Here is a 26,342-nt window from a genome sequence, read left to right on the forward strand (position 1 = left end):
AAATTCTAAAAAAAACTTTAGGAAAGGGAGTGATAATTGAAAATGTTATAATATCTATTTTATGGATTGGGATATCATTCCTTTAAAGAACAGAACGACCAAATAAAATGGCATCAAAAAAAAAAACACCACGCATTTAATGTCATTTAAAACTAACCAAAGACTAAACAGAAAATTAGACAATTTAGGTTGATAAGAAGTGATAATATTTTGATTATATTTAGAGTTCAACAACTAATCTCTATGATGCCACTCCAATACTTGTACCTTCACAACTACTGACACAAAGAGTAAATGTGCTGTTTTCTCATCGCAGATAAAATAGCTTTTATTCAAGAATGTGCACATTGGAGAAACAAATACACAAAAAGCAGAGGGGAAAATACTCAGGAGATTGAGTGGTATTTATAATATATACATATAATACATTAGTACAATTATTGCCAGAAAGAGTCAACGTGAATTAAGATTTTGCATTTGAATTTAAAGACTTAAATAGCATGACTGAACATAGACGTCCGCCCCTTCACTTTACAATACTTTTCATCACTACATTCAAACTAGTCCTCACATCAAATTTAAACAAAAATAATTAGCAGGTATGTATTCGGTGATCCTGGGCCCTAACATGGGGGCATCACCTTAAAGTTCTCTAACTTTGTTTTTAATCCTAATGAACTCGACTGTTTTTCATTTTATATATCAACTCTTTTGTGCCCTCTAGTGTTAGCCGAAATAAATGACCATAACATGCAATAACAATATGAGATCACTGAAGTTTCTCAGACTAAGTGACAAGATACAAAAGCATCGTTGTTTATAATTTATGTTTATTATTGTTAGAAGTTTGATAAGCATGCAAATTTTAACCCATGGAGAATTGTAAGGGCAGATTTCAAATGCATTATGAACCGAAAGCCAGATTCTCAGGTAAAGACACAAAAATCAATTCAAATCACTTTTTGTTAAACTATTAAAAATGTTTTAAAATTGCCTTGTGAGCACAAAATTAGAGAGTCCGGCTAGGGGACAATGGAACATCCTTCAGTGTTGTTACTCATGAATTTGGAGGCTGAAGTTAATTAAAAAAATATATATATGTATACGTATATTCCACTCTGACAAACAGCAACAATATACACTCAGGAATCACTTCTCAATGTCTGTCCCAAATTATCTTCTTCATGTCCTGACTGATTCAAATGAAGATTCCCCAATATCCTTAGACTGTCCAGAAAACTGGGACTGAACTTTTCCACTGAGGAGGCACATGTCACTGGGAGGCCACAGTCAGTCGGTCCCAGGGCGTCAGAAGGCACGTCTGATGGTGCGTTTGTGTCTGAGACAACTTGGACCACATTTCTTCTCTGATTTGGAGGAGGGGGAGGCCTGCGGTGGGGCAGAGGACCCCTGTTTCCTGCGGCAGAAGAGAAACCGGACACATGAGCAGAGAAAGGTGAGGAGGAAGTGTGATTGAGGATTCGCTCTGGTAGGAACACGAGAGTGTTCAATTATTTACCGAAGGCGGCTGTGCCCTCTGTCTCCACTGGTGTGATCACAGTCCAATGTTAAGAAGCAATAATACTAATACTAATGATAATACTAATACTGATACTCAGCAGCAGCAGCTAAACCCTCAAAAAATAAATTGCAAAAATAAAAACTAACCTAAATCCCGGTCTTGGTTGGTGGAATAACTTGTGACATTTAGATGTTTTTGAAACCCCTTCCAGTCCAATATTGATCAAACCAAGAATGTTGTGAAAAACCTGTTGGTCCCTGGCAATCGGCAACCTACAATTAACCAATTCATTTTCACATGGTAAATAAATATTAACACGCTACTATTGTTATCCATGTTTGTTTTGTAGTTCATCGTTTCGGTTGACAAATTAAGTCCAGTTAACTTAGAACTACTTAATTTGGTTATTTGAATTGTAACTTTTTGTGATGGCACTTACTGAAACAAATTGACCCATTAAAAAACAAAGAAAAATGCTTCACATACCGAAGAGACTGAACACATGAAACTGGAAAAGGAATGTCTGCAAGTCAGCCCGCTGTCGATCCTTCGACAGAAAAACCCAGAGAAACCAGGGTCTCGTTTCAAAACCTCAATATCAACCAAATGCACTACTGTGAGGATGAATCTCTCACCTGGCAGCAGTAGCAGTTGCAGCTGCTTCTTTGTTCCTGACCTGCTTCATCAGCTTCAGCATATAACAAATCTGCCGCAGGGTCATCCTGGGAGCGTGGTGTGTAAGACGGGGTCTCGGGGCACAACGGGGACCCCGATACATAAAGAGCGATATATAGTTGGCGCCCCTGGGTCCCTTTCCAAACAGGTGCAAGGGCTGAACACTGCTATGTCCATAACAGGAAGCACACTGTGAAGTAGACAGAATTCATTGATTTTTGTTCTGCTTGGTTTTGCAATGATAGCAATATTCAATTAAAATAAAGAAAAAGAAACCGAAGGTCCCCATTTTACATTTTATCTTTCCAACAATGGAATGAACAAAGCTCTTTATATTTACCAAGTTAATAATATAAAATGCCTGGGGGAGGTTAAAATACGTAATAAGTAAGAGACTGGGTCTCAGGAAGACATAAAAAAACTCTCCTGGAATTCAAATGTCATTGTGCAAATATTCACATCAACAGTGTAAATCAACAAGTTCCATCACATGACTATTATATCAATATATCACTAAGACAAGGAATTGATAGTTTTCATGATTTAACTTTTTTCCAGGAGTTGAGGAAAACTTATGTTTGTATATTTATTCGAAATAATTCATTAAAACGTCGACTTATTGCTGTTTTTGAAATAGTTACAAGGAGAACGAGGGTTTCAAAAGACAAGCAAACATGATGTGGAAGATCTGGGTCAAATTCAGTTGATAATGTGTATTGCAACACAAAATACACAGTGATAAATGTATGGCTTTTCATTTTAATGATGAACGTGATGTCTACCAGGGCTCTTCAAAAGGAAAATACTGCACCAGAATACATAAATCTCCTGGAACAGAACCGTGACTATAGTTCAGACAACACAACAGAATGAGGCCATGTGAGCATCTGTGCATTTCTGTCATTCACACCTCCACCACTACACTGGACACAAACACAATGGACACTCATACACACATTTCACACGCTTTCAATTAGTGGACTGTGTCTTTCCCCAGCAGACTTAATTGTTCCATCCATCAGAAACCCAAGGAGGATCTCAGACAAGCATACACAGATGCACAAGCGTGCACACACACACACACAAATACAAACAGACAGACAGGCAGACAGACTGACACACATGCACGCATGTGAGCTCATGTGCATGCGCACGCGCATGCGCCACACACACACACCAAGGCTCAATCTAGTAAAGAATTCAGTCCATCAGATTCTTTTACGGGACTGACACTTGATCATCTGGTTTTAGCCAACAGTTTTTTATCCTCATATATACGCACATACAATTCCACTGTTTTAATTTGCCGATATGTAGATTCAATCGCAGGTTTTACTTCACCTCCTGTGCCAAGACAACATAAGACACCAGAGTCTTTGGGTGGTCTGAAAGGTACCACTCCTGTGACATGATCACATGCACACACATGCACACGCACACACAGACATGCACACACACACACACACACACACACACAACAGACTAACACACACAGTTGTGAAGGATAATACCTGTAGGTTCCATCATGAACAATGAGAAGAAACTTGCACCCATACAAACACACACACACAATGATGTGGATACTCACCGGAACAACGGTAGCCATGATGGTGTGATGCTCTAGAATAAGAAGTGATCATTGAGAATAGTTCTGCCTTCTTATACTTGCCGGCATGACTGAGCCAGAGTTTCAGCCAATCATACATCACAAGGCAGAATAAGGCCACCTACCTGTGACATCACCATGGCTCAGCCTCACACACAGACACACACACACCTGCTGTTTCAGGTTACACAGTCTATTATTGAGCAGTCTTTTGACACATAGTGTATTTTTAGACACAGATGTAATTATGGCTAAAAAACAGCAATAGTAAGACAGCAGATGGAAAACAAAAGCAGCAGATGAAGAGAAGGAAGACAGGGATAAAAAGAATGGCAAAATTTGGGGACAAGACCCAGGGAATGGGATGTCACAGTTTCTTGCTCATCCTTAGACATAGTGATGCACTGGAGCGTTGCATTCTGTCAGACAGTGAGGGATTACTTCTGGGAAGAGACTTGACTCAGCTCACCCTGGTCACATGCCGGTGTGTTATCATGTTTGACACCAGCACAATTAAAACAATAATTTTTCTTTCTATATCATTTTAAAGAGGAAACTCTTCTTTAGGTTTATTTGCTGTTATACAGTTATAATTGGACAAGAAATGTGGATATTGGGGGAAATATTACAAGCAATGGAGATTGTGTTAAATGATTCATGTGAATGCAGATGCTTTTCAAGGCAGAAACAGGTATGATCAATGACTTATCAAATCAGGAAATGTAAATCATCAAAAACATGTATGTGATGAGGAAAAACTCACACTGGCATGTTTAGTTAGGATTAGGTCTGCTTTCAAGCACATTTACTGGAAATGGAGGAGGTCTGTTCATGTGTTTGTTATGGTTCTTAAACTCGAAGTCCTGCAACTCCGCTTTTTTTGCGCAGGCATGTTTGGAGTTGGAGGGGGATACTTAATGAGCCACTAACTTACACCTCCCAAACATATGTTAATGCTGCATGCATTCCACTCACACATCTCCCAAACAATAATGCTGCACACAGTCCCCATTTTAAAAATGGAGGCTTTCCTACACATGTAGGAAATGTAGAAAAGGATCTCCATTTGTGTTTAAAAATTGCTAAAAAATGCTAAAAACCAAAGAAGTTGGAGAATATGCTCACAGTTTGTTTTCAAGGCAATTTATTTGGAATAGTTTTCATTACGAAATAAATGTTTTTCTTATTCACTCAGGTCCTTTGTTTGCTCTCTCATTACTTTTACCCGGTTTTCTCTTTCTACCAGAGACGGGGGAGGTGGAAAAGGTACTGATCGAATTTGCATCTGCAACGACCGGGTGAGAACATTAACACTTCTTCGAAGGGGAGGGGGGTCTGCAGGAGAAGTGGAAATATGCCATTGTCTTCTTACAGCTGCCATCTGGATTATTCTTTGCCATCTAGCCGCCCATTTTTTACCACTTTATCCTACTCGGGGTCATGGGGAGCCTATCCCAGCTCAACCACAGGGGTCAACCACTGAGGTCAACCACAGGGCCACATTGAGAGATGGACAACCACCAACCAACTATTTCAACAACCGACTACAACTCGCTAGAGGGCAACCTAGGATAAAGACTGGCTTCAACACTAATAATACTCGTAATACTTAAAACTTGTCCGTTGATTTGGCTTTGAAATCCCAGTTGACATAGGCTAGTTTAAATAACGTGACTATGCCTGGGATGTAGAAACCCACCGAGTTAACAAATACCGGCATACTTGAACGTGTTTTTTTGATTCAAAAATGTAATTGCCATCCCCGGAGTGAGGGACTTCCGAGGTTAGCGACACGCGTCAGCGTGGCCCACCTGCAGAATGAAGATAAAAGTGGTAAACAACAAATACGCCTTCTGTTTATGAAGAAAATGTGCAGAAATAGATGCGTATTGTGACTCACTGCGTTCGGTTCTGTATTGACTTGATATTACCAAATAAACAATACCAGCGCATAAAAGCGGACAAGACTATACACTTATTAATGTTTCGTTTGTACAGCTTGAACTCAATCGTAGTTCAGCATGGAGATAACGTTTTTGAGATTTGACAATTAAGTTCATAATTAACTCTAAAGAGTTGACATTTGGGAATGTAGCGCGAATAGCAGAGCTTTTTTTTGCAGGCTTTGTCGCTGCTTCCTGAGCAACAGGTGCGGCTGGATGTACCGCTGAATTCACCGAGCCGATGACTGTCGCGGAGAATTACGTCACCGCTGAATATTCCTAATATGAAGGATATTCGGGCGTCACTTTTCCAGGGTATAAGAGGAATAAAAAGACGAGATATGTGAAAAGCGGACCGCTCAGGTTTGCAATCAATTACTTCCCCTTGTGAAGGCATACCTTATCGTTTGAACGTAACAGCCCCGCCCACCCGACTCTTCCCAGAGTTCTCCAGCGTCTTGGTGTAAAACTAACTACCAAACTGAATTCTCAAGTGAGCAGACCGTCGCCCCATCCGAGGAGGTCTCTCCTTTTCGTAAAAAAAAGTCGCTACGGGTGGGACAGCCAGCATTGACCCTGTCAGAATGTCTCCCTCAACATCTCCCCGGTTCTTCACGGAGAGGGAGGTGTCCCGCCACTGCACCAAGGACTCTTGCTGGGTACTGTTGGGGACACGGGTGTACGACGTGACCGCTTTCTTGCGGATGCACCCCGGAGGCGAGGCGCTCATACTGCGCCGGTCGGGGAAAGACGTGACCCGGGAGATGGAGGGACCCCCGCACCGGCACTCGGAAAACGCCCGGCGTTGGATGGAGCAGTACTACATCGGCGAGCTGGACAGAGACTTCGACGCCGAGGAAGCGCAGGTATGGTAGTTGCCCCTCACCTAGCTAGCCGGACTCACGTCTCTGTCCCCCCGAGTGACCCACGGACGAAGACGTCTCTGCCGCCGTGTGTTTTTTTCCGAACTCGCAGTAGTGTTAGACGTTTGGAAACAGAAAAAAACACACTTATATCAACATATCTTGTATTGGGGGGATATGTTCTGTCGAAGTTTCTAGTATGGTCAATAGACGCGCGCGCTTTACGTCACTGGAGAACGGGAGCTCTCACCTAAGTTCCTGTCTCACAGTGACATGACAATAACTCATTAAAGCATACTATGTTAGCTTTTCGGCAACTTTTATTTTATGCTTCCGACACATGTTAAAACCAAATGTTAAACCACATGTTAAACTAAACCCTACATGTTTGGCTTTCTCCTTTTTTTGTGGAAAAACCGATACTCGATACAGGCTAACAGGTGCTCACTGAGGCTTTCACGATTTCACTTGTCGCACCTCTAGAGAGGGATTTCCTGTTCTTCTCCCCCTTGCCCGACCAGTATTTATTGTACGGGAGGGGATAAGGAGTTGAAAGGTTACACAAGGGAGGGATCTGATTAAATACTTTTGTAACCTCTGAGGGTAGGAGAGGAGAGGGGGAGGACGAGGGCGGAGGGCCCTACAGGTGATGATCTGTGGGGTGGGGGGATGGGTGTTGTCGTTTGTGTGTGGGGTAACTTAAATTATTTTTTATGAATGATTTAAGATGCGTGTTAGGAGGTGTATTCTTTGCTGCTTGTTGTTGCTCCAAAATCCATTCTATTTAAAACTTCTCTATCAGCTATGTGCAATAATTGCTGATAAGTCATATTAACTCAGGGGACTTAAGGACCTTTGAATGTGTTTGCACGATACAGTATCGTGCTCTAGGTGTGTGCTTTGTCATCGTTGAACGTCATTTGACACCCATTTTTATATCCATGCATTTTCGTGAAGGCTGCTCAGAGTCCAATGTCTTTGTGGTTTTTCCTTCGTAACTGCTATCATCAGGGCAGTTTGGCCTAAAGGCTTAGCACACGTTCCCCTTTCCTTATTTGTTTGCCGCTTGTTTTGATGTTATTCAGCACTAAAATTAATATCCTGCTGGCATCAAATACCTCAGTCACAAATGATGGGTTTATTGTTTATTGGGGTTGCTGGGAATTTTGTCGGTGTGGCTTGGGGCCCAATGAATTCAATTTTTTTTTTCTTAACCTGGAATTGAGTGGTAATAGTTAGTTAGCTTGTTTGGCATGGCTGTGGCCAACAACAGCTATTCCTCATTAAACAGATGTTTTACCGTCACTTGCATGTTCCCCTGACTCCTGCAAAGAGAAATTATTCTTGTTACTGCTGCAGTCAATCAAAGTAAAGACTACAGATTAGTTGAAAGTTAAGGTTTGAAACTTTTATGAGACAAGAAAATGAATTGAGTTGATTTATAAAATTTCAAAAATATATATCGCAATAAAATGTAACAGAGCTGTGATATATAAAGGTGTGTACTATGAAAAAAAATCAATTAAAGCATTTCAATTATAGCAAATATGTAAATTATGTAATTGAAAAGTTAGAGATAGAGACAGCATTATTAATTGTACAGTACTATCATGATACTGTAGCCATCCAATATAATCCTATAATTGTGCAACAGTATTAAATGAACTGTCTTTTTTCTCTAAGATAAGCTTTTCCACTAATGATCCTGTGGTGGGAAAATTCACAATATGATACCAGGTTTTATAAAAGTTGACAACTGGAATGAATTAATGTAGACAAGAGAATGTAATATTCTCTCCTTCTCCTTTGACACACATGTTCAGTATGCTGCTCATCATAGAAGGTGACCAGAAAATCTGTTCATATCAGTAACGACAAAAAATAAATATTTGTCATCTGTGAAAGGCTTTACTGTAGGATAAGGTATTCATATCAACTACTGTTTTGTTACTGGAGCTGGAACTGACTCTATCCAAACATTTATTTTTCTGTGAGATTCAATGAGCCAATCAGATGCTGAACATTAAAAATATTCTCGTGTAAGGCTCCGTATTCGCCAGCACAAACTGGCGAATAAAATCCATTAAAAAACTGGAGTTCTGCTTGTAAAGTGAGCTGACTTGTATATCGCCTGGTCTTCAGATCTATCAAAGTCCTTAAATCGAACATAGAATCAAAACTATACAAACTTATTTTTATAGACCATTGTCAGAATGGAGTTTGCTCAAAGGTGACTATGATGATACAATACTTTACTAAACAAACTGAGGAACTGCTGTCAAATGAGACAATGAAGGTCATGGGGCTGATTTCAGCCCAATGACTGAGTGACTAGGACATTCCAGCTGTGAATGGACTGTAGCTCGTGCATAATTTGTCCTCTTGGTTTTCATGAATATATCGTTCTTTCAGCGTCAGTGTGTGAAATCTACCTTGTGATTTGCCATTTCAGTATTGAGCAGCTACTGGGCATATGACCTTTCAGTTGCACAGTAACTTGAAATGGATTCATTATGTTTATGTAACCTTCAATAGAGAGGTCAATCACGCAAGTAATATCAGCAGAAGTCAATGCCACTTGATTTTTAATTGTAAAGTGGAAGGTAAAATGTGTTTTGTTACTGATTTAGTCGCTGTACGGTATTCAGTCGGGTAACTAACTTGGTGTGTCTCATGGAGGAAATACTCCTGCAGTTAGGTGTGATTCTTTGTTCTCTGTCATTTCATATTCATGAATTGTTTTTGGTGGGTTCGTGATGCACAACATATGCTGTATGGTCATCCCTTTATACATAGAAACATTCACGATAACTAAATGCAGCCCTTTGTAAACCTGAGTGTTAATCACCTGTAGGGGATGTTCTTTTCTCCGCTGTATTCTCTCCTTCTCCTTTGACCCACATGTTCAGTAATTGTTTGATTAATAATAATCAAAAATGGTGCTGTCTTGTCAACTTGTACTGAAATATGCACAGTGTCTGTCAAAATGACAGGACACTCATTGTTCCTACACTGGGACCACTGCAGGTCAATAGATGTGCATTGTATGTTCTTAAATAGGTTTTGAGTGGGTGCGCCTGAATACCATCATTTATGAAGCGTGCTCCATCTTATGATTCAGCAACTTGCAAATGATTCTTCTGCACATTCAACCACACCACATCGTGAATTATTTTGGGTTTTCCACATTTATGTAGCTTGACGAAAAAATGAAGGTACACCTTGTCATATCCAAACCGCTCTTTTTGGTGCACTCTAGTAGTCCAAGACTTTTTCAGAATGATGGCATCTTCATGAATTCTTCTTTTCCACTTGCCTTGACTTCACAATTTCCTATCAATTTGAAAAATAGGGACTTTTAAAATGGGCAAGGATGGTTAGTCTGAAAGCAGTCACGTTTTCATTTCAATTACTTATTTATTTATTTGTAAGTGGCATAAGAGTTTGATCAAAATAGAATTTAAGCGGCAAGAAAATTACAAGATGCTCCATTTACACCTATAGCAGTGCAGTTGAATTTAGCTATATAAATAAATAATGTAATAACAAAGTGTTATAGATTTAAATTGAGGTTGACTGTCGTTAAGCAACTTTTTGTGTGTGCAGTAAAAGAGAAGCTTTCAGTGAAACCAATGTCTCTCCTAAGTTCAAAAACAGTTTTTTGTGATTTTTTTTTTTTTTTTTTTTTTTTTTGTATTTTTCACATTGCACAAGATGTCCTCTCACTTCGTTAATGTATTTAACTAGAAAAGTTAGTTGACAACCACTTCTCATTTACAAATATGTCCTTGGCTAAAATACATTCCTTGCATAATATTGTTTTTTTCGTTTGTTTGTTTGTTTTGTTAATACTAATACAATCATTAATTTAATTTTATTATTCATTTATTACATATGGGACTTCCATGCGCTTTATGTCTAATCATTGGTTAGCCTCCCATGTTGAGCACTAAGTGGGTAGTATATGGTTAATGTCCTTTCTTGATCCACACTATCCAACTTCTATCTCATAATTTAATCAGACCCTGTAAAATAAATGAATACTAATATGTAATCACGTCTAATTATACAAGGTCTTTGACAGTAGTGGTATTTGTTCCAAACAGGGGCCAAAAGCGTCCGATGTGACCTCACTATGACACTTTTACTATTCCGAAGGAGTGGAAACAGCTGTGCTTTGTACGACAAAACATTGGGCCTTAGATGAACCAAAGTGAGGAGGGGTGAGCTGAAATATTGACAAATGTTTTTTTTTTCAGTTAAACATACATTTTGCTTTCAAAAGAGAAGATAAGACAAAGAGGAATCAAAAGGAGATTATGTGAGACAATGTCGCGTTTTGATTTTGTGGTTACCAAACAAATAGTCTTTAATATAAAGGGGGCATTTAGCATTTCTTGTCCATTACTTCAAATGTATAAATCTAATCTAAAGAAATCATCAAAACAAATACACGTATAGACTGGAGGCAAAATTGGTCAATTATTACTTATTCAACTTATCCTTAGTCACATGCATAAGGGAGCATTTGAATGTGTCTTTGCCTCAGTTTTATATTTTTATTGCCTTTTAGTTGTGTCTTTGTGGGTATCTGTGTGTGCCAGCGAGCTTATACATATGTATTCTGTTGCAGGTTTACAATCAAACAGGGGTGCTATTTACACCATCAACAAAATAAACTGGTTTGTAATAAATGCGGATTGCTTCGATTTAGAACCAACATCCCAAAGAGATTTTAGATTCCTTTGTGCAAGTGCTGAAGCAATTGCTTTCTGTGCTTCAAAAGCATTGCTACATATGACTACATGGGAATAACAAAAAAAAAACACTTTGAGTAATGAAAAAAAAAATTCTACAGCTGCAATGAAGGCAGCAAGGCTTTTCCATGTGAACATGTGGTTTAGATGGCATGTATATCAGATGCTGGGCCTCACAAGTTTTAGCTGTAGTTCTTTTTCTGATATGTATGTGATTAATCAAGGTTATATACTGACAAATAAGGTGTTTTTTCTTCTCAGCTTGACATTTTGCTTTTGATTTTTGTTTCATGAATTGAAAATGTATCACTTTTCATGCAGGGGTATTAGGCTACTTAAAAGTTTATATATTATAATGCAATTTGATACATCGATAAATTAAGTTTTGTTTAGGTTGCATTCATTCATTGATCAGGACTTGGTTTAGCTTTATCGAACCATGAAACTATCTATAATACACTGTCTATAACAGAGAAAATGTTGCCCCTTCTTTACAGAACAATAGCTGTCTCAGGAGCATGATTTGTAATACACAGGAAATAGCATACCGATCAACTTATTGGAGAGGTTTAATACAGTTAACCAACAATTCATTTGGTATGTTGTCACAATAAAAAAGTAGAATAACAAATAAGACACTTTGTAAACTAGTTAATTTTATAAGTATGCAGCAATGTGTCGTCAGATTCTTTGCTTGAGTATCAACTTCAGTAAGTCATGTTCCTGTCTCGTTTAATTGCTAACATCTTAGGGTGAGGGAGCATTAATACTGCTCACTTGTCCTGTATGCAAAGAAGGAAGCCACTACATAGACATGAGGTCAGGAAGATAGTAGACATATTGTTAAGTGTGTGTGGTGTAACAGACTAATATGTTCCTGAATGAACAACAGACATTTGTATCGAAGAAAGGGGTAGTCATTGGAACAAATAGATGAGATTGGTAGTAGTGCAAAGTTGATGGTAAAAGATAGTTGTCTCAGATTAAGGAAGGTGGGCAAAAACCCAAGAGTGCTAGGGTTTAGTAAATGAGAAACATCATAGTACATAATGGAGCATTGAGGTTGGTGCTGATAGTTTCTGCCTATGGAACGCTGGAGAACAACTGGGCTGGATCTTTGGAGCACTGGAATGCAGATCTACATCTGCATTGATCTGACACTACTCAACAATGTAACTGTTTTTTGTTGGCGATTAAAGGGGAGGTAGATGAGGGATGATTAAGGGATTTTTGACAGCCCAAATTGTTTCAGTACAGTTAAGTTAGGCTATTTATGTGAGGCTGAATACTGGCAGGACTTTATCTCTCTATTGAACCTTTCATCAGATACAGTATCTAGACACTTTGCAGCAATTATGTCATCATGCCGATCAGGAGAAAAAAGGTGAGAGGTTTTCCAGCTCTAAAGACCCGATCCAAATTTATTGTCTGGTGATGCATTAGCTGACACACTGTTTACCCCCACTACCATAGCAACTGCCAGTACTGCAATTAGCACTCAGGTGAAGGCCTCAGGTGGCTTTGCTCATTGCCACGGTGACACATGGTGAAGGGCGAGACAAGGTGAGGTGAAGACAAACTGGATGGAAGTTTACAGGGTACAACAGAATTGAGCTACTCTCCAAGTCTGTCATGATTCTTCTTTAACCCTTAAGCACACTTTAGTATTACTTTACATTTGGTAACACTACAAAATATATTCTTGTCTTGAGGTTCAACCTCAAGTTTTGCTTTTTTCTGATTCTCACGTTTTTGATGGGACAGAGGTTTAAATATCAACTAAGTCAACTAGTCGTTTCGGTAAAACTGGTCTAGTTGCTTTACAAACAGTCTGGTCTGGATTCCATTGACAAGCCCCCCGTGTTGCATACCCAGCAGAACATTCCGAGTACACTAAATGAAAACTGTTATTTTAAGTTAGCAAGGACCTCTCAGCACTGAAAGTACTGCAGTATTCATACATATGCAAAACATAATTTTTTGAAAAATTCTCTTAGTAACCATGACATAGATGAAATTAACCAATATACTGGGGATTTACCTGAAAAGGGGTAACATTTAGCTATTTTCCCTTTTGACATTTTTAAATACTTTTGATATAATTCTATTTCTTTATAGATGTTAAGGAATTCCTTTGTTTATTTTTGTTGGTATCCTTGTAAGTCATATCACTGATTTCAACGGAATGTGGAAATTTCAGGCTCAGATAGGCGATGTGTTTCAAGAAGTTGAAGTTGGCTTCTGCTGAAAGTCACAAAAGGTTAAGGAACAAACATAGCAATATGTCATTTTAGTGTAATTCTACATTCCAAGCTAAGCAAGTTTAATACCAATTGTGTTGTTGCTGTAATAGCCTTGAAACACCATAATACATGACCCCGCTGATGTTTTTGTTACTGTTCTGAAATTCTCAACTGATTTCAAATTGATCTCAGAATATTCATAATAATCTTCCATGAAAAAAATATTTACCAAGGTCATAATATGAAAAAGATAATAGTGCAGTATTTGGGTTACTGGTTTACAGCATGGTGTCCAGCACACAAGTAACTGTCCGTTTGGTAATGTGACACGCTGTGCAAAAATTGGCCAGCTACACAGAGCCTCTGATTCGTACACATACACACACACAAACACACACACACGTGTACCCAAGCACACACAGGTAGAGAGGGGGAGAGTGTAGAGTCCTCGTCATTCAGGTTTGACTGGTTCTTTGATTCATGTGGATGGAGATGAGCGCTCTTGAGCGCTCTTGCTGTCACAAAGACACACATACAGAGACACACACACACACACACACACACACACACACACACACACACACACACAGACTCTTCCCTTCACCACCTGCTATGACAAAGTGTGACTCATGGATCTCAGTAGCAGACCGTATTTTCATTGTATTATTGACATGAATTAAACTTCTCTCAGAAAAGAACAAATGAAAATACAGAAGAGGGAGACAGGACTGTTCTCTTCATTCCCGTTTTATTTACCACAAATGTTTCTTGATGCCAGAAAAGAAGCACATGAGAGCCAAAACAAGAAGCCCAAGCTGACTGAACATAAATCCTAAATAATTGCATTTTAGTTTTAGGCTTCATTCCAATAGTTGCCCCCAAACTGAGGGCAATGGCAGAGAGAGTCATGAGTGAAGCAGAACTTCTGATATGTTATCTTCATGGTGATAAGGATAGAAACTGCAAGAATGCTTTCTGCCTTTACTGTTGGCTTACCTACAGCCATGTCTGCATGAACTTGACAGAGAGGCCAGCAGGCTTTGGCAGGTGGCAGAGGATTCGGTCCATGTATTGAATCCACCTGTGTAGTTAATGTGGGAGGGGTGAAATGTTTTAGAAACAGTTTAATGCTGTTGTGCAACAAAGTTCATTTTTGACTGCTGAGGTGTGTGTGTGTGTGTGTGTGTGTGTGTGTGTGTGTGTGTGTGTGTGTGTGTGTGTGTGTGTGTGTGTGTGTGTGTGTGTGTGTGTGTGTGTGTGTGTGTGTGTGTGTGTGTGTGTGTGTGTGTGTGTGTGTGTGTGTGTGTGTGTGTGTGTGTGTGTGTGTGTGTGTTATAGTATCTGCATCAGCAAAGGGTGTTCACCTTGAGTACATTCAACCTTTACAAACAGCCATGTGCCCTGCCTATTGACACTGATGTCATCATCAAATCCAAGTAGCAGATCGCAGTTTCAGCTTATGACAGAGGAGGAACTCAGGCAAGGCCTTTTATTTGTGTTATGACAGTTTATTTCTTATTTAGATTTGTTCTCTCACTCTGAGTGTTGGCCTACTGTTAGCCATAATCATTACCACAAGAGTTTGAGGAATAGTTGGGGAAATTCAGTAATTATGTATAGCAGGTGTGTCGAACCCTTTTTGGTTCAGGGGCCACATACGGCCTAATTTGATGTTAAGGGGCCCAATCAGTAAAATCATTATCTAGAAGTAACACTAAGTCCAAAATTTTCCTACGTTTAAGTGTAAAGGAGGTAAACAGGTAAATTCTAAAAATCTTCATATGTAATGAACTGTTCCTATAAAACATATACATCAAAGTCAAGGCCCTCGGGCCGGATCCGGCCCGTGAACAAATTATATCTGGCCCCTGGGATGAAATTGATTAGTATTAGAACCGGCCCGCAGGCCGCAGCTGCCTGCTGGTGTTTAGAACACACCAACACTACATTCCCCGCAATGCAACGGTAACTCACCGCAGCGTTGCTGGCGGCCTTTGGTTTCATTCTTCATCAGCAGTCAGAGCAGATGCCAAATTTCAGCTACCTCCTCCCCAAAAATGGCTAAGTGAAAGGTGGACGCTGAGAACAGGGGATTTCAAGGCAAATGGGAGGCCGAGTACAGGTTCACGGAGGTAAAAGGCAAACCTATGTGTCCTTTATGTGGAGAAACTTTGGCTGCATATGCGGATAGAAAACTTGAGCCTCTTTCCCAGCTGCCAGACCATGAAAGAGAAGCTCTCTACTGCTGTGTTCCCGAGTGCACAATTTGCCGATAAACTCATCATACTTGCTGCCGACTTCCGACGCCGATTTGCTGACTTGCAAGCCCAAAAAAGCACGATTGCACTGCTCAGCAATCCTTTTGCAGTTGACATGGAAAGCGCACCATCAAACCTACAAATAAGAGTTTATTGTGCTCCAGTGCGATGACACACTGAAGGAAAAATATGAGAGTGGGTGCTGCTGAGTTTGCACGTTTCATCCCCAACACAATGCCCCAGCTGCGCATCCAAGCTGCTGAGATGTTCTCTATGTTTGGAAGCACATACCTTTGTGAAAAACTGTTCTCTTTGATGAAGCTAAACAAAACCTCACACAGCAGCTGTCTTAGTGATAAGCACCTTCACTCAATCCTGAGGATTTTCCCATCTCAGAGCCTGACCCCAAACATTGATGAACTTGTACAAAAGATGAGACACCACCAAGTATCAGCCTCAGCCTCAGACAAGTGATCATCACAGAGCATGAACATATTTTTAGTTTTTAATTCAGTTAAGACTTGTGATTTTTCCTCGAAGAAAGTATTGTTTTGTCTATATGCCATAGACTTTTGTATTTTAATTTATTGCATTTTATTTATATTTATTTTTCAGTTAATGGACTGATTGCAGATAGGAGCCATCAGAAAGAATACAACTGATTTGATTAATTTATTTTTATTTTCTCATTTTACTATTTGAAAGCAGTAACTGATATGATCATAGAGCAGCACGAAATTTCATTTTCAGTTTATAATGCATGCAGATTTTATCTATGCATTTAGGTCTTAGTTCAATAAGCTATGTTCAGTCAGTGAATATGTTTTAATAAAAACTAATTTAGTCGGGCCCTCAGCTTGTAACAAATTTGTTTTTTTGGCCCTCTGTGTATTTGACCTTGACATCCCTGCTGTAAAAAATACTTGACAAATTAATATTGAAAATGAATAGTTACAAAGAATCAATGAAATTACACCAAAAATATTGTTGAGTTAAAAGAGAAATCTTGTCACTGTGGGAAAATTTGCCACTAGAATTTATTAGAAAATCGATTGGTAGCATGTATAAGAGGAGTTCTCATGTTTACAAGGCTAATTGTGGCTATTCTGGTTATTAAATCAATCTTCTTAATTTTGCTTTTTTTTGTTTTTTTTTTATAGAAATAAGAAAAAAAAAGATTGTTTCAACAATGTCACTAGATGTTTTTTATCAAAAAAAACATTTTGTTTACAAATTTTGAAGCAAAAAATACATAAGCAAAAATTACGGACTTTTTAATTTTTTCCTTGCCCATTTTTTTTAAACCCACTGTATAAAACCCCCACATACATGTGAGAAAAAGAAAAAGTGAGTCTGAGACCCCTGATGTATAGGGATATATGTTTTACCCTCACTATGATCTCATCTGAGGAAGCAGACTAGTATATTTTTTAAGAAATATCAGGTGAATGGATTGTATGTCTGTGTGTGTGCATATGAGGAAAGGAGAGCAGAATTCCAAGGCTTCGTCCGTGTTGTTACAGGTAGTAGTATTGTTGCCATAAAGACACAGCCATAAAACCAGACGAGAACAATGTCAACAATAGCATTGCCAAGACTGACTTTAAATTTCAAATTAACTGTTGGATAATTTTTCTTTTAAACATCTGATAAATTTTAGCAGTCTACAACATTTCAGAAAATGACAAATGCCTTCCACTGCCTTGTCCTCTGTTTTTATATTACATCCTCAAAAAATACTCAATAATGCATAATAATGCATACTCTCTGACTTTGCGTTCTATTCAAAAAGAAAGACATGCAAAAGGTTAACAATAAATACCCAGATGTGTGAATAAGTGAGTGAATGGTTGTATGTCTTGCTGTCTTCTGTCTCTCTATTTTATTAATATTCACATTTATTTTATTTTTTATTTTTATTTTTTTATTTTTGACATAACTGTTACGCTGCTATGAAAAAAGGAATTTCCCCCTGTTGGGATCAATAAAGTTTATCTTTATCTTATCTTGTATTATCTTATGTCTATGCGTGGCCCTGTCATCGACTGGCCCTGTGTGAACCCCTCTTTCCGCCCAATGACAGCCAGGATGGGTTCCAGCCTCCCCTCCTGCAAACCTGGTTGCAGGTTAAGCGGTATAGATAATGAATGAATAAGTATGGTGGTAATTATGAAAGTAAGCAGTTACAAGAAAACAGAAAGAAATGACAAAACTTTTTTACATCTTTTTTTATTTCTTAATTTTGTCACCTTGGTTTGATGGTGGCTAGATATTATGGTTTCTGTTTGTGTTGTTTGCACCAAATCTGTCCTTGTCCTAAATGCATCTCCTCCATCATTGGCCCCAGCCCTTTACCCTTGATAAAAAACAGTCATAAAATACAATGCTGGAACCAAACAAACCAATGGCAACAATACCATTTCCACTGCTACTTTGTGAGCAGTATAAATGGTATTGTCAATGAATGTATGCAAATGATCAAAATATGTTTCACACCGACGTTCACTGGTATTAAATTTGGGAAACGGCAGTGATTGTCTGCCAGTGTAAAGCCACACAGGTTGGGGCAACTGCTTTTTAGATAAATCAAACCTTAAACTCTCTTTTGTCTTCCTCCATAACTGAATTCATCTCCTCACATTCCCCCCTCCCCCCAGTGAGTCTCACTATAGTTTCTGTGTTGTGACAGTACCACATCGCCACCCTACTCCAAACATCTCCTTTGTGTTTTGTCTAATTTTCTTTTAGAATTCTACCACTTGCCTTGGAACACAGCACCTCTCTGTGGGTTCTCTTCTCCTCCTCTTCTTTCTTTTTAGATCGTTATTCATCTTGAGAAAACAGTGCATATTTCTTAAACTCTACATGCATTGTCATATTTATGTTATTTTATGTGAAAGGGAAGGATTAAGAAAAAAAAACTATAGCTTGAATCATGCAAAATTAACACAACAAAACTGACATTGCTTATTTTTGCAGATGCCCTGTTGTTTGAATAGTCTGACTTTGTTATTACATCAATCAAACTGAATCATTCAAATTTTGGCCAAAGTAATAATTTTTTGTGTCAATTTGGAACTCCAAGGCCTTTGCTTATTAACTGTCAAGTAAATTTAAAATTTCAGCTGCAATGTCCTTTATTGCCTCAGGTGTTGGACATTTTGTGGGACACAACATTAATAATAGTCACAATATGTTTGCTCAGCATATTTCCATAGTTCTGGTTGACATAGAGAATTATTTGTGAACATTTTTTCCGTGGCCATAATTAAAAGCATAGATAACAGGGAGAAGCAAAATATGGGAAAAAAATTTCAGAATATTATGTGTCCAGAGTTCACAAATCAAAGCTGTACTCTGTTTAGTCTGATCATTAATGATGCTGGTTAATAGCTGGTCCAAGTGTGTCTTCATTCTCTAGGTCTGTGGTATATAGTATCACTGAGTCAGAGAAGATTGAGAGCTGTGTTTACAGGGCCATCAAAGATTTTACACAAGCACCTCTAGATGTACAGAAGCACAATTGAGCAGAATTTATTTCTCAACGCCCTCCATTTGTTTGCTTCAGGACTAGCAATTTGCCTGGCATTTTGTTCCCTTGGCCTGCTGACTTTACATTCAGACTGTAATGTTGGCAGGAGCTGTTTGAAAGATCAACTCTCTCAGCCTATGGGAGCACTGTGGTCAAATAGGAAAACTCTCATGGTAGTTATCAAAGTCTGCACCCTCCTTGGAAACCAATGACAATTGCAATTACATGGGACTTTGGCACCATTATGAACATATATATCCACTGGTTGGTTTCCAAACCAAGCAAACCCAACAGAGGATATCAATACTGAATGTGATAAGCAAATGTAACAGGAGTCCAAAGATATATGGTCTTAAATATAAAATATGGGACAGAAACATTTATAGGGGAGCCCTACTTCATTCTGACATGTTTTTCATAAACCTTACTGTTTGTTCAGGATTGTAGTTTGTTAAATTTGAGTTCTTTGGCATAATGCGAAGCTGGTATTGCTCATTGTTCAGCATATTCTCCATCAATCTCAAACTTGGACAGATTATTTGCCTATAAGACTATTCCCCTCTCTCCCTCACTCACACACCTACCTTTTGAAAATCTGCAAATCATAAGGAAGTAGATGAAAGAACAGGAACGTAGGAGATAAGTGAACAGATCTTTTTGTTCTAATAATTAGAGTGTTAAGGTCTCCCCTCTCATTATATGAACAGCATGAGCAGTGATGTGACTTGAACAGTTTTACAGTAATCCAGCATTTGATGTTTTGCTTTTAATTTAGGTTGACCCTTTTAGAATTTGTTCTTAATACAGTGGCAATATAATATCTTATTGTCTCTGTAAAGAGAGGACTCTGGTCAATGAGGAAATGACAACAGCCATGGAAAAGGTCACTTCATTCCACTGGCAACACAATCTAATTTTTGTTTTGCTTTAGTTATTGTATGCTCACTATGTGTAATATTATATCTTACAAAGTGAATCACCACTCACATTCAGTCATTTTTTTCAAAGCCACAGTTAGTATCTATATAATAAAGATCAAATTGTGTTTTCAGTGGGTAACTGCTATAAAAAGCATGTTTGTTTTAAGAGATGTTTCCATCACAATAAAACCTCCCTCAACTTGCTGGAAATTTACACCAGGAGATTAATATGTGACTATTTTCAAGCCACTCCCTGGAATGTAGTTGATAACCCTAACCCTAACCCTAAATAAGACAGTTTAGTCTAATATTGTTGCGTTGATTTTATGGTCTCATTATTTAAAACAGCAGTCAAACTTTTAAATGTAAGTAAATGTCTAGCTTCTTTTAATCACAGGTATCCAATCTAACCTGAAAATTAAAGTGACTAGAAAACCGCAATACACCACAAAACTAATCCTCTCCTGAGTAACGTATGAGGTAGGTGCCTTTATATATTGTTCAAAGGTAATGTCATATAACAATAAATTAAACTCTCACTAAAGCTGTTTTGGAATTGCTTTGTTCTTCTCAAGTGATCACTGTTCTTGTCAAATCTCTATCAAAAAAGTATGAACCAGAAAACATGCACATGGAATCATATTAAGGCTGTAAGGCCAATATGAACAATGTGTATTATGATATGGGCAATGCTGTGTGAGGAATCATATTTAGTAAAAGAAATGCCTGATCAATACTTTGTTGCAATACTGCTGTGAATTCTGTGATGTTTCCTTTTTTTATTTCTTTATATTGCAAGGAGCATCGGAGATCTATAGACGTTTGTATAATCATATTACAGAGCACTAAAATTGGTATTTTCAGATCCATTAACAGACTAATTTAAATGTTGAATATTATCTTATATGACCTGGATATCCGACCGTGTTTTATTGAAGTAGAGCGGTATTACAATCCTTGTCTTTATGAGTTTTCCATCTCACTGGAAATGCAACAGTTCCTTATGTTAGGTCTGGCAACAAACTTTGACCGGACTCATGTTGTTTTTATTTCATTTTCACGGCAATTAGCCAAACAATTGTATTCAGTTGTGGGATGTTTCAGTTCTGGATCTGTAACTTATACCACTTATCACAACATATTATGGTGAAATACAAAATTTACTGTAACAAAAGAAGACCGGATATATTGCTTTGATTTAGATTTTTTAATTAGATTTCTATTTAGAAGCCCTCAGTCAGTATGAGGTGAGGTGCAAAGACATCCCCATCAGTTGAATGTATATCAACTCACATAAGTAAAATATAATTGGACATTTGAATAAAAAATGTAAACAAACATTTTACATTCATTGTATTGTTAACATCAAACCGCACCATGTTTATAAGGTTTATATTACAGTATATTACCAATCATACTATCAAAATTTACTGATTCAGACTGATATACACACCTAAAATCAGAAATGGTTATTATTTATGTCTAAATAAAAGTCTGTTGTCGAAAACGGACAATGAAAACTATCAGACTCAAATGTTTAGACCTGTGGTGTAAATGTTACCAAAGGTTATTGGTCAGCTGGAAAAGGAACACAATGTACCTTCACTGCCGCAGCTTCATTTTCCCTTTGGCTTTGCAGCCACAATCTTCTTCATGCTATGTTACATTAACTAAAGCAAGACTTAATTTGGCTAAGTATGCAAAACGTAAGTAAAAAATCTCACATCTGCCCTCTTTTATTGGTGCTGTTATTGAGTGCCTTAGAGTGGATGTCATCAATGACACTTTCTGTTATGTGTCAGTTTTAGTGTGTATTTTAAAACACGTGTCGTAATAATTTACCCTAACTTTGTCAAATATTTACCACACTATCAAACTCTAAAGACTTGAAAAAAACATCAAAGTAGAAAAAGACAAATTACTGACTTGGGGGATTTCTAGTCATTGCATTGAGTTGGTGAATTGTTTGCTCTCATTCTATAAATATGAGAATACCTTGTCATTTTATGGATCTCCCCATTTATTTATTATTTCGACGAAACCTCATAGGAGGCCATTATGCCATCGGTATTTGCTCCTTATGTAGTGGTGTATTATTTTCAGGAGCAAGGAAAATAACCTGCATGCCAAAGTTGAATAATTCATCACATCTTTGGCAGATTTACAATTTTGAAAAATATTAAATTTGAATAAAAAGAAAAATAATCATTCATTTTCTAATTTCTTATCACTGACCTTTATAAAGTGATGATGGACTTGAATGGTGTTGTTCCAGTTCTAATCGGTTGATATGAACTATCGGATCACAGTTTGTGCTGCATTTACTTGATGTCTAATGTCAGCCCCTTGAGGTGTGTATGTTGTGCACAAGGTGTAATTTGGTACAACATTTTAATATGTATTTCTCTTTGAATGTATGAGGTGTATTTTTGAGACTCCTTCAAATATTTCTTTGTAAAAGTGATGTGTTGATTGATTGAGTGGTGTAAGTATTAATCTTTTTGTGCTGCTCAGTTGTGATCAGTTAACATGGGTGTTCTTTTTTTTTTTTAACACACATTTTTATCTTTACCAGATTATATGATGCAACATGTAATTTTAGCAGACGCATAAGACAAGATCAATGCTACTCTTTTCTGCAAAAGCCATCATTATTTCGAATAACCAGGTTAGTAAAGTAAATAAAGAACGATCCTCTTAACTTTCGCTCTGTATACAGTCATATCTCTTCCATTCAGAAATGTTTGCCAGGTTTAGATGGATGAAGTTGAGGCTCTTAGAATGTTAAGGAAACTATTTGAGTTCAAATACATTTCAAAAAACCATAGCCGCAGAACTCCTCAAACATTACTGGCTGTGCTTAAAGCCATCTTAATCAGTACAGGTTTTCTAGTCAGGAATGTCCACACAAGATGACCAAAGAACCTGTTCCCCCGCTTGTTAAGTATATGAATAGTGCATCTAAAACTCCATTTAATAAGACAATTTACCATATGTTTCCTACTTTACCTTAAAGACAAAATGCCAACAAATTTAACCTAAACCCTATCTACCTATGTTTTGATATGACCCTTCTGTTGTTAATAAATCTGTAATGTCTGTTTTTCCTCAGACTCTTAGAAAGAGGACGAGCCAGAATCAACATACAGAAGGAAAGGTAGAAGAGGTTTCAGCAGAGGAGAAAGTAACAACAGAGGATACGGACTCTCCATACAACTGCTGTAGTGCTGTTGACCTGGACAAGGTATGTATATTTGTTTGCTACATATTCCTACTGGAGGTTTAAATCATCCCTTGGAGGATCATTTCAGCATCCTAGCCAATTGGCTGCTTAAAGATTAAGGTTAGAGTTAGACTTGTGTTATGTGGATTTTTTTCTTAATAAATTAGCTCACTGAGACAACCATACCAGCACATTTATGGGTGCTTTGTAGAGAATTCTGTTACTATCCGAAGAGTATCTTTATTTTTGCAAATGTGTGACTACTGAAATCAAAGTGGGAGGAGAGCAACAAAGCCAGACAGTAGGTGTCTGTGTGTGTGTTTGTAATGGAGGTGAATAGTTTTCAGGTTGTTCACCCTGCTTTGTTCATAGCCGTCTATTTATTTTGTACTCTGAATTTCCACCACCGCCAAATGGGCGACCGAGTATTTATAATTTCATCACGAATGGCCATTTCTATCAGTTTTGTGTGTGTGTGTGTGTGTGTGTGTGTGTGTGTGTGTGTGTGTGTGTGTGTGTGTGTTTGTGTGTGTTTGTGTGTGTTTGTGTGTGTGTGTGTGTGTGTGTGTGTGTGTGTGTGTGTGTGTGTGTGTGTGTGTGTGTGTGTGTGTGTGTGTGTGTGTGTGTGTGCTGCTTCTTGATTCAAAACTTAGGTTAATCCCTCACCTTTAAAGTTTATACTGGCTGGTGCGTGGCTAAGTCTTTACTAATAGAGATTTGGTTAGGTTTTCTTTTGCTCCATTCAATGTATAAATTATCCAGTATACTGTAAAACTTAATTCTATAATATGTATGTATAAAGTCAACACAAAGTGAATTGTTGGGAATGTCTGCAATTTTGAATTGTTGCAGAGGGACTCCTTTGACTAAACCAAAGTGCATGATCTGCTATTATGCAGTGCAGCTCTTTTTTTTATTCAGGAAATAGTTAATGACTTTAAGAAGTATTTTTTAAGCATTAATTACAGATAAAGTGAGGGGTTAAAGTAACTTTGTTTTCCAGCGTAGCAGCAATAATAACCTTTAGCTTCGCACATAGCCTGAGTGTACTGTATAATCTGCTGTCATGGCAAAGTCTCATTTACAGTCATAATCTGTAATTCTCTGTGCCACTGTAATTATATAGATAGATAAGTCAACAAATGTCAACAAATATAGAGCATTCATTCAAAATTGTGTAATATGGAAAAGCCCTTCCCTCCTATCAGTACATGTAATGAATTACTAATTTGAAGACATAAGTAGATTACACAGCGACCTTTTTTTTCTTTTTTTTTTTAAATAAACCACAGAGGATTACAATATATTGTAATGTATTCCTATGTGTTACAACCGACACTAATAATCGTGACTTTACTGATGCAGATTAAGATATGGGATTTGGAATATCTGTCCATCCAGTTACCCAAAAATTCGATATGGGCCCCCAGATAATAGTTAATGAATGAATTCTTGATATTTTCCAAACGAATCGCAGAATTGCAAACTGCTTTGATGTCTGCACGTGCATGCATGCGTGTATGAGTGTGTCTGTTTATCTGTTACATTTTTACATTACATTTTGAGCAACCACAATCACAGGAATGCTATGCATGTCTTTACACCCTTTCTCTTGTCTCTGTCTCATCTCTTTTGTCTGTTGGTTTCTGTGTCAACAGAAACCAACGGTTCAATATTTGTTGTTAATGATAAGAACTTCTTGCAATTTGCAATACATATTGACCCGTTGAGATGAAGAATAAGGTACAGTTTACATTTGTCTGGCAAAGGTCAAGGCTATGGAGAAAGAATTTGGGAAAGAAGCCCTTAAATGCTTGCTTAGTGAGATCTCTTAGTGAGATTTAAAAATCACGAGACATATGTCTGTCCCAAATATGTCCTTACCACTAGATTTAAGAGTCTTCTAAGGCTGCCCTTTGTCACAGATTCTGTTCATAACTTTTACGGACAGAATTTCTAGGCGTAGCCAGGGTGTCAAGGGGATCCGGTTTGGTGGCCGCAGAATTGAGTCTCTGCTTTTTGCACAGAATGTGGTTCTGTTGGCTCCATCAGGCCATGATCTCCAGCTCTCACTGGAATGGTTCGCTGCAGAGTGTGAAGCGCCTGGGATGAGGATCAGCACCTCCAAATCTGAGACCATGGTGCTCAACCGGAAACGGGTGGAATGCCCACTCTGGGTATGGGAAGAGGTCCTGCTCAAAGTGGAGGAGTTAAAGTATCTCGGGGTCTTGGACACGAGTGAGGGAAGGACGGAGCAGGAGATCAACAGGCGGATTAGTGCGGCGTCTACAGCAATGCATACTCTGTACCGGGTCTGTCGTGGTGAAGAGTGGTAAAGCTTTGCCCTTTGGCTCAGCTCTCAATTTACTGGTCGATCTACATTCCCATCCTCACATATGGTCACGAGCTGTGGGTAGTGACCAAAAGAACGAGATCGCCGATACAAGTGGCTGAAATGAGTTTCCTCCGCAGGGTGGCTAGACTCTTACTTAGAGGAGCTCAGAGTAGAGCCGCTGCTCTTCCACATAAAGAGGAGTCAGATGAGCTGGCTCGGGCATCTGGTCAGGATGCCTCCTGGACGGCTCCTGGGGGAGGTATTCCGGGCATGTCCAACTGGGAGGAAGCCACAGGGAAGAGCCAGGACATACTGGAGAGACTTTTGTCTCCAGGCTGGCCTGGGAACACCTTGGGGTCCCCCCAGAGGAGCTGGACCATGTGGAGGGGGAGAGGGAGTTCTGAGCCTCACTGACGCTGCTGCCCCTGCGACCCGACTCCGCATAAACGGTGGAAGATGGATGGA

The 26,342-nt window shown here is 38.5% G+C and overlaps 2 protein-coding genes across 2 annotated transcripts in view; one reads left to right on the forward strand and one right to left on the reverse strand.

The window, feature by feature from the left end:
* Window positions 1-426: 426 nt before the first annotated feature.
* LOC147224989 (uncharacterized) lies at window positions 427-3,806 on the reverse strand. Its single transcript, XM_086163288.1, has 3 exons — window positions 3,786-3,806; window positions 2,158-2,387; window positions 427-1,417 (listed from the first exon to the last, which is right to left on the reverse strand). The coding sequence occupies exons 1-3, from the start codon at window positions 3,801-3,803 to the stop codon at window positions 1,309-1,311; spliced, it is 357 nt and encodes a 118-aa protein (XP_086019414.1). The 5' UTR covers window positions 3,804-3,806; the 3' UTR covers window positions 427-1,308.
* Window positions 3,807-6,211: 2,405 nt separating this feature from the next.
* The window catches only part of fa2h (fatty acid 2-hydroxylase), a 28,348-nt gene continuing 8,217 nt past the window's right edge, over window positions 6,212-26,342 (forward strand). The window contains exons 1-2 of the mRNA XM_086162969.1: window positions 6,212-6,612; window positions 23,432-23,563. Coding sequence (XP_086019095.1) covers window positions 6,331-6,612; window positions 23,432-23,563 — 414 coding nt within the window. The 5' untranslated portion in view covers window positions 6,212-6,330. The remainder of the gene's footprint in view (window positions 6,613-23,431; window positions 23,564-26,342) is intronic.

This window comes from Fistularia commersonii, chromosome 17 (assembly GCF_037954325.1).
Source record: "Fistularia commersonii isolate RoL2024-O1a breed Wild chromosome 17, RoL_Fcom_v1.0, whole genome shotgun sequence".
Classification (NCBI taxonomy): domain Eukaryota; kingdom Metazoa; phylum Chordata; class Actinopteri; order Syngnathiformes; family Fistulariidae; genus Fistularia; species Fistularia commersonii.

Excerpts from the sequence above, each read along its gene's own strand:
- LOC147224989 (XM_086163288.1), bottom strand. Across the intron at positions 1,418-2,157 it reads GCAACTGCTACTGCTGCCAG|GAAACAGGGGTCCTCTGCCC; the intron begins GTGAGAGATTCA and ends CTTCTGCCGCAG.